Raw genomic sequence first — 9,317 nt, forward strand, 5'->3', positions numbered from 1 at the left:
AGTAGTATTTTAATTTTACGTGGCTCATGTCCTGACAAGTATGTAAACAATTCATACATTAAACCCTAAACTGTAAAATTATTCATCAAGTTGTAATTTATCATCAAGAATTATGTGTAGAAAATATTTATTAACTATTGATTTTTATATTTAAATATGTAGATTTGCTAAAGCACCAATAATATTTCCATCCAATTTCATATGGAAAATCTATCCAAAAGAACCATTATCAAAATGGAGGTGACCTGCTTACAATAGAACGATCCAAACAAGAAAATGCACTTACAACGGTTTCTAAGGCCGTCATTGTATTATTAGAGCTATGCGAAATTTTGTTAACAAGATTTGTATAAAATTCACAAAGTAATAGGCTGAACAAAAAGAGTTCACGACGACTCAATAGTCACTCTTTCCTTGACCAGCTTTCCCAGTTCAATATTGGAGATTTTTATTTAATTTTAATCCTAATGAAACTCGAGAGAAACATCTCTGCAAAATTCAATTGCCCAGACAGTTTATAATCTGGCCTGGGCATACTATAATTGATGGTGCATACGTCTTTTGAACAGACACCAACTGGTGAGGATTTTCACCCCCACCATAGGTCCAATAATCTATAGTTGTTTACTGCAGAATAAGAAGAGAAAGAAAGGACATGTTATTACTGTTAACTAGTCGAACGAGTTTGTTGGACTACTGAATCTGTGGCACTCCGAGTTCTGCTCAGAAATGGAGCATAGACGCCAGATAACCTACCCAGCCCAAACAAGCCAGAACTAAATCCATTGGTTCTACTCTCCTGAAAAGACGTCCCAAACTAACAAGGTCAAAACTCCAAAACATATATTTAAGAAAAATGTGGGTAACAGGTTAAGAAAAATGTGGGTAATACAGACAATAAAATCATGCAAATACGAATTTAAGTTACAACTACAGACAACTGTAATCGAATGGAAAATATTTTTTTAATTGTGAAAATCACATCCATAAAAATAAAACTGGGTTTTCCAAGGAAAATGCATCATTTCACCAAAATGAACACAAACTTGTCAACTTTTAGCCACACATCCCACAAATATGTAAAATTAAAAATCACAGTAGCAAAAAACATAGCCAAACGATGTCATGTGAAACAAATAACTGTTCCCACTTCACACCTCTCTAGTAAATTAATCTGAGTAAGCAAAACAGAATATTGCAAACCTGGACAGATCCACCAGAATTCGATGGAGATGGTTGATCAGTCAATATTGTTGATGGCGATCCATCCTGTTAAGAAAACAAAATGGTAGGAAAAACTAACAATTAGCACAAGTAGTGAAGCAGTAAAAGCTTTCAATTAAAAGTAAAACACAGTTACAAAGACTGCACAAACTTATATGAAGGATTTGGATGAGTTGAGAGACGACAAAAGTGACAAAACCCTTATGTAGAAGAACCTTATATGAGAGGAAGGGATGGGAAAGTCTATACAAGGAGCATGAATAAACAAATACACCAACAGCCACACCCGTAATTTGGATGTGTTTATGTGATTCTTTCCAAATACCAACTGCATTACTAGATTCAGGGTTTGCTTGGTTGAGCAAGAGACAGTAAGTTGGAATGAAGAAAAAAATATTTAAGTCATGACTCAAACTGAAATAAGTACATTTTGTTTTCCAGCTTCTCATGTAGGCAAGTGTAACCTTCATCTCAACTCCCCTACTGTCCACCTTTCGAACCATGCAGATACTAAGACTAAGCATACCCAGGAAGTATAATTTCTATATAGAAGTTACCTTTGCTGATGGCGTAACAGAAGGTGGCTCAAGTGACAGCCTAGACGAACCCGACTGTGAACCCTGTATAATACAGACTAGGAGTAAGCATAGGAACAATTTTCAAAGGAAGTGGACAAGCGAAAGTCTTCGGGAGGGGGTGAGGGGGCTACAATACAAAACCAAACTTAATGACTGCATTCATTCTTTAGCTTACAGCTTTATTTTCTAGGCCAATGAATAAAATATAATGTTAAACTAACAGCAAGACATCCTATAAATTTACAACATAATATACCAGCGTGTCTAATTGACAAGAACAGTTCACCCGAAGTCATATTGCACTCATAAAATGAAAGTGGGGAAAAATGCTTACCCTCGAAGAGGGTGAAACGGGTGGTAGCTCAATGGCTGGCCTGGAAGAACTGGATGATGATGGCTATATATTAAAAACAGAAGTGTTAGCAAATTATATGGTAAAAAAAACAGTAACATAATAGAACCCAAATCTGAAGTTCAGACCACAAAACCAAGCCAAACAAGTAAAAAGAAAACATTGCAACAAACGCTTGGTTCATGCCTGGATATACTCTGTGGTTCTGCTATTTTCCAAAGTCTTTGTAAATTGACACAACATGGTTACTCCTTCGGTTGTGGCCACCTACACGGATTGAAGTTAGTAAATAGTAAATCACGGATGTAACCAATATTCATAGCATAAAAAATTAAATTATGCAGTGACTGAAATCAAATTGACTATACCTGTTTCTCTTCTATTTCTTTAATTCTAGATTCCTGGGAAGAAAAGTAATCAAGCTAAGTTAAACAAGCAACAACAAAATTAAAAGTAAAAATATTCTAGCAATTGATATACCAGAACACGGACTGCAACATGAACAGACTTGAAATTTCCACTTATCGTATCTGCCTTCTGTTGAGTTACAGATATCTGTAACAGAAGATATTCATATGTTAAACAATGAAGAGGAAAAACTAGAAATCATAAAATCTTTACTTACCTCCTCCCTGGTGCTTTCAGTAAGGGCAGCACATTCGTCTAAACTTTCATCTAAACGGTTCATTCTTGAAGATAATTTCTTCTTTACATCCTGAAATCATTGTAGATAACTAAATATTATTCATTTTCACTATTCCAGGGTAAAAGAACTATTAGTATTATTCTGAATGGCCGGAGAAAGTCAGAAAACTAATCAGACCAGAAAACAAGATTTAGAAGCATTATCTTTTATAGACCACACTAAGTTCCACTAAACTAATGTTTGAAATATAGGAAATAATATATTTTGACAATGGAAATATACAATTTTAATGATGAAAAATATTGCACTTAAAGCTGTCAGAAAATATTTACATGAATAATATTCAACTCAAAAAGGCTGGAAAGAGAAATGAAGCTCAAAAATTATTTGAAAGAAGTCATAAAGAGAGAATAAAATTAGAGTTCAGCAGGTTTACTACCAAATCTACTCATAAAAACATTATATTGTCATTGATAAAAGTCCCATAAATGATCAAATCAAGCTCAAATTATTTGAAAACAGTCATAAAAGAGAGAATAAAATTAGAGTTAAGTAGCTTTACTACCAAATCTATTTATTAAAACATTATATTGTCATTGATAAAAGTTCCATAAAGGAAACATATCATGATGTGCACTTCCAGTATTCTAGAGGATTCGCACATAGGCTTAATATAAAAAAAAGAACAAACTAAGATCCTCATCAAGTTCATATGTTTTGTATATTTTCTAGTCCACAAACATTCGAATAAATACTACTTAGTTGTATTATTAAAAATATTTACTCATTTGCTACTTGATATTTTACTTTATACTGTATAGCTATTATACCCAACAGACAGTTGTCATTCATTGTCATCTCTAAAAGAAATGACTGGTTTTGACACAATCTAAGAAGAAGAAACTATCCAATAGAAAAGAAAAATTACATCAATGGTTCCATACAGCTTCCCCATCTGATTACCAATAGATGTGCAAGCATCAGACAAACTACGTTTAGTTGCAAACATCAAATCAGGAAGCTTCCATCCCTGTAAGCAAACAAGAGTCATAAAACTAAATCATAAGAGTGGGAACTTGAATATTTGGAGAAAGTAAGGTAATAAGATTACAGTAAGATTAATTGTTAAAAAAGATAGACAAAAAGTGAACAAGCATCCAACTGCTGGCATAAACTTCAGTTTAGACAATTTCATGCACAATGACAGACCTTTGCATAAGGGCGGACAAAACCTTTAAGTTGGAGCAATATACATGTAGATTGTTATACTATTACTACCCAACAATGTCAATGATTTTCTCTCATAGTTTTTAGAGTTTTCACTTTTGGTATACAAACTTTGTTCCTGGATTTTTCACTCCCATGCAAACCTGACAACTAACAATCATCTAACAGCAAAGCAATGACAGAATTGAGCTAAAACTAAACCAGGAAAGACATTTCTAAGAAAAGAATGATAAATGCAATTTGGCTAAGTTAAAAAGATTATTTGAAACAACTCAAACAAACATGAATGATTGCTATGCGAACAGGTCATAATAAAATTTTTAGAAAATACCATCTCTAAAAGGGTTTATATATTTTACAAGATTGGAAAACTTTCAATCATATGCTTGACATCCATCAATGGCAGAAGCCAAAACTTCATTTTATAATCCCAATATTGCAGCATATGAAACAGTCATAGTGGGGGTCCCTTCACAACTTTCCTATGGCATGAGGGTATAAACAAGAATTCAGATTCCCCCAAGCCTCTCCAACTAGGCTTCTCTCCATCCCAAATATCAACCATCCATCACGTTATCCAGTTACTATGTTCAATTTCAAAAGTTGAGATCATGGCTGGATCCATGTTCACATAGCAGCTAGCAATTATTGAAAGCACCAACAAAAAGTTCAATTTTTATCCCTAAAAGTTCCCTACCTGAATGTATTACTACAGCGTCCAGTTACTTAAATCAACTATTGAGAAAATAAAAGACATTACCTTCCACCAGATGTATCCATATCCCGCCACAACAATAACAATCACTGTTACATATTTTTTTCCACCTGTACATTTCTCAAACAAGTCAGAAAATAACACTGGAGTTAAAAAAACAAGGAAACACAGGTTAGCTTGTGCAAAGTATGGAGACACCCATAGGATTTGCAAATTAACACGTCAGCTTTTATTAAATTGCTGAAGAAAAAAAAGAAACCTCACAAAATGTAAAAGAAAGTAGTTAACCAGCACCTGTCCCACTTGAATTTACAATAGTGATTGATCTATCTCTAGCAAGAAGCTGTAGTTCCTGACGAAGACTGTTTACCTGTAGATGAACAGTTTATTAGCAATTTCAATTACCCCATATTTCTGTATGTTTACAAATACAGCATTTGTTTTTGTAGCCAACTCGACAGGGAAATAAAAAGCCCACTTCAACTACTAAAAGTTATACCTCTTATAATATAAACTGAGAAATGTGGCCATGCTCTCATTATTCAATTCAAAGACAGGAACAATGCTAAGGTTAGCACGTACATTATACATTTACTTACACAACATATTTTCATAATACAACTTAATTGTTATAAATGAGACAATTAAAAGTAAAAGATTATTGCATATTGATCAGACTCAAAGTCATGTATTATAAGATTCACTAAAAGATGTTCTGCATGATGCATGCAATTTAACTAAACAAAGAACTATTCCTAATCAAATTTAAATATAATGAATAACTAAAAGTCAGCAGCAACAACGTGCAAACCTGAGCCATCAAAGCATCATTATGAGGCAGCTTTTTAACAGCTGGAGCAGGATCACTGCTTTTAAATTGCTTCAAAACAACCTGATCAAAAAGACTACAATCAGCAAAAAGCCCGCACATTTCACTGACAATAAATGCTAGTTGAAATATACCGATTATATTGATGGAAATTGAAACCAATTACTAATATAAAATAATAGCATCCAGAATATTACGAACTTAGGATTTTAGAATATAAAAAGGCTGAAATAACATGACTGAACTTCTCAAGTATATATGACAACCAACTTAGCCCAGCAGGAGGAATAAGCCAAATTGACGAAGCAGGTTTCTAATGAAAAACCAAAGTTTTGGTAAACCTAATTAGAATGTTTTTTACTATTTAATAGTCTCTCCTAATATTTTCTTGTTCTTCATCTGCCTCTGTTGGTCTTCTCAAATGACTAAACAACCTTGGGAAAGTTCCCATCACCTTCTCCTCAATAGATGCAACTCCAACTGTCTCCAACAAACTAGATCTTCATCATTGCTTACACATCCACCTCAGTACTCTAAATTCAGTTACTTTTTCTTTTTTTCTTGATAAGTTTCCAATGATCTATTTATTCTCAATAATAGGCATGAGCCTCTGTTGGTCTTCTCACTAGACAAAACAACTTGGGAAGTTACCATCGTTCTTTTCTTAACAGACACAAACTTTAATTTGCAATATTACCTTACTCATCCACCTCAGGGCTATAAACCCAGATACTCTTTTTTTCTCCCTGATGACCATACAAATTAGCAGCAAAAATTCACAACCATTCATCCAGTAAAACTTTCCTTTTGAGTTTGATAGACACCTTACAATCACAGATCAAAACTTATACATGTAGTCCCCCAAACAGGAACCCCATATGTGTTACATTCTCATCAATACCTATATGACTTTGAAGTGTACATTGTAGAATAATGGATCCAATTCCAGAAACCTAAATCGTATGACTTGGGGGCACTGTTTAATCCACAATTTTTGCCATCATAACACTTTAACCTCACATCTTCCCACACCATAACCAATAATATTCTACCTACCCATATCCACACTTCTCGTACATACTAGGCCTCCTCAAACTTCTGTTAATTTGCACAGTATCCCAAATATACCACTTTAGAGAGAATAAAACACTATAAAATTAAGAAAATCATGAACATCATTTCCCGAAAAGAAAAAAATGCATCTATTAATTTATACCCATAGGCATAGTACATTAAGCACACAATTCACTAGAAGCTTAAAAAACTTACAAAAGAAATAACAAAAACAACACCACCCAGAGAAACAAGTTGAGCTCTCGTAAACTAACCTTGAAAGCACCGGAGACGAGACCAGAAACATCAGGCAGACTGCCTTCCTTAGCAATTACTGAACCAACAATACCTAAAACACAAACAGACTGCCTTCCTTAGCAATTACTGAACCAATAACACCTAAAACACAAACGAATTAAGCGAGGTGTTTATTCTAATCGTAGCCTACAAAACACCATGCACACACCTACGGGAACGGCTCACTAAATTCCTGACATTCCAACACTCAATATACAAATGCAACTCAATAACCCTACCAATAGACAAATTTTGTTACATCGAAAAACAAAGGAACCTAAATTGTGATGGAACAAATTATGGAATAAAAGCAATTGAAATTAAAGAAAAAGAGAAAGATTAATTGGAGGAAGTGATGAGAGAGTGAACCTGCACCGATGAGAATGGTGAGCTTGCCGAGTGGGAGAGCCATGGCGAGGCAGTGAGTCCAGCAAGTAGCTAGCGCACTCTGTCGCGAAGCATTTAGAGCGAAACGCTGCGCTTAGGGTTGACGATGTGATGTGCGATTTTGAGTTTAGGGTTCTTTGCTGTTTGTGTTTCCCACTGGTGTGAATTGATCAGTTAGCGAGAGGAGACAAGGAAATCGAAGAAACCCTTGGCTATGGAAGGCACACAGAGAGAAATAAAATAATGGTATATTAATAGTATATTCCCTTTACTTGAGTAACAAACATACATATAATAGTTATAATATAATTTTATACATTTTATTATTTAATTATAATTATTTTGTAAGTTATTTGTAGGTTTAATGTCTCCGTAGGTCCCTATTTTGGTCATGAATTTCAAATAGGTCCTCTTCATTTTCGGCGTATCAATTGAGTCCTTGTTTTTGTAAAATTGAATCAATTACAGGCCTGCCGTTAATTTGGAGAAACGGCCGTTACGGTATTGGTTAGGTGGCATGGTTGAGTGCAGTAACTAATCAGACGTGGCATTTAAAACAATTTTTGTATTAAATAATTGGTATGCACGTTTGATTATTCAGTTTTGGGTAAGGGCATACTAGGAAATTTGAAAAAATTAAAGGCCAAGAGGTTTTAATTGACGAATGCACATGAGATTGGGGAAAGAAATTGAGGGTTTTTAATATTAGGGTTCGCGTGAGAGGCCAAAAATGGGATCCTAAGTTCGATCCAAAAATCAGGTGTATCTTTGTTCGATTCGAAGTGGGAGGGTGCGCGTTCTTTGTTCGATTCGAAGTGGGAGGGTGCGCGTTCTTTGTTGGATTCGAAGTGGGAGGGTGCGCGTTCTTTGTTCGATTCGAAGTGGGAGGGTGCGCGTTCTTTGTTCGATTCGAAGTGGGAGGGTGCGCGTTCTTTGTTCGATTCGAAGTGGGAGGGTGCGCGTTCTTTGTTCGTTTCGAAGTGATGGATAATGAAGTGCAAAAGTCGCATTCTTGTTCATCTTCGACATGCAATGGGTGGCGGAATCAAAACTGTGATGTCGTTTTTCGTGGTGGTGGAGTATCTACCATTGATGGTGTATCACCCCTTTGCCTCTGTGGAGAGAAAACAGTGGTAAGAACAGCTAGAACTGCTAAGAACAGAGGGAAGCAATTCTGGAGCTGCCCTAAGTACAAGGTAAGAACGTGTAGAAGTAGGGTTTTGTTTGAGTGGAAAGTGGTTTTAATTTTTATTTTTTTCACAGACTGGACATGAAGGTGGTTGCAATTTCTTCAAATGGTGTTGTGAAGACGGTGATGACAAAAGCTATACGAATGTGAAGTGGGAAGAAAAGCATGAGTCTTTGTCAAAGACAAGAGAAATGGGAGGTGGATCGAAGATGATGAGTGATTTGATTAAATCTGTCAACGTTGTGGAGAAATGGATGAAGGTGTTGACAGGATTAGTTATTTTGATTTTTGTACTTAATATTATTGTAATTTCAATATGGATCATAAATCCATAATGTAGTAGTGTTGATCGTATTCTTAGGAAGAAATTAGGTGGGTTTTTCGGTTTGTTAGGATGGAACTGTTTATGTATATGACTAGATGTAGTAGTGTTTATGTATATGACTAGATGTGAAGGAATGAAGTTGTGTTACTGAAGTGATAAACATAATAAATTGAGGTTTTGGTTTAATTTAGCAGGTTTTTAGCCTTTTGAAAATTGTTTAATGTTTATTTTATTCACAGCAATGTTACATAATAATTAACGCTCGGTCCGGTCGTCCTACCGTGTGTATCGCTCGTCAAACTAGGTCCCTGTTCCCTAGCGTTCGGTTTAGTCGTCGTCCCTCGTGTACCGCTCGTCCACCTACGTCCGTGCTCAAGACCTTTCGGTGTGGTCGTCCTCCCTTGTCTAGCGCTCGTCCAACTACGTGCGTGCTCAAGACCGTTCGGTGTGGTCGTCCTCCCTTGTCTAGCGCTCGTCCAACTACGTCCGTGCTGA

The 9,317-nt window shown here is 35.5% G+C and overlaps 1 protein-coding gene across 1 annotated transcript; it reads right to left on the reverse strand.

The window, feature by feature from the left end:
* Positions 1–488: 488 nt before the first annotated feature.
* On the reverse strand, positions 489–7,548 carry LOC108340537 (uncharacterized). The gene is made up of 14 exons (XM_052867384.1): positions 7,291–7,548; positions 6,900–6,973; positions 5,554–5,634; positions 5,037–5,112; positions 4,788–4,852; positions 3,729–3,830; positions 2,780–2,869; positions 2,635–2,709; positions 2,523–2,555; positions 2,341–2,421; positions 2,137–2,199; positions 1,782–1,844; positions 1,204–1,269; positions 489–799 (listed from the first exon to the last, which is right to left on the reverse strand). The coding sequence occupies exons 1-14, from the start codon at positions 7,331–7,333 to the stop codon at positions 668–670; spliced, it is 1,044 nt and encodes a 347-aa protein (XP_052723344.1). The 5' UTR covers positions 7,334–7,548; the 3' UTR covers positions 489–667.
* Positions 7,549–9,317: the final 1,769 nt, after the last annotated feature.

The sequence above is a fragment of the Vigna angularis genome, chromosome 8 (genome assembly GCF_016808095.1).
Source record: "Vigna angularis cultivar LongXiaoDou No.4 chromosome 8, ASM1680809v1, whole genome shotgun sequence".
NCBI lineage: Eukaryota > Viridiplantae > Streptophyta > Magnoliopsida > Fabales > Fabaceae > Vigna > Vigna angularis.

What these genes read in the sequence shown, in the direction of transcription:
- LOC108340537 (XM_052867384.1), bottom strand. Translation starts at nt 7,333, where the DNA reads ATGGCTCTCCCACTCGGCAAGCTCACCATTCTCATCGGTGCAG. An exon ending in ATGGATACATCTGGTGGAAG is followed by an intron (nt 3,831 to 4,787) that starts GTAATGTCTTTT and finishes GTTTGCTTACAG; the next exon opens with GGATGGAAGCTTCCTGATTT. An exon ending in AAGAAATAGAAGAGAAACAG is followed by an intron (nt 2,422 to 2,522) that starts GTATAGTCAATT and finishes CAATCCGTGTAG; the next exon opens with GTGGCCACAACCGAAGGAGT.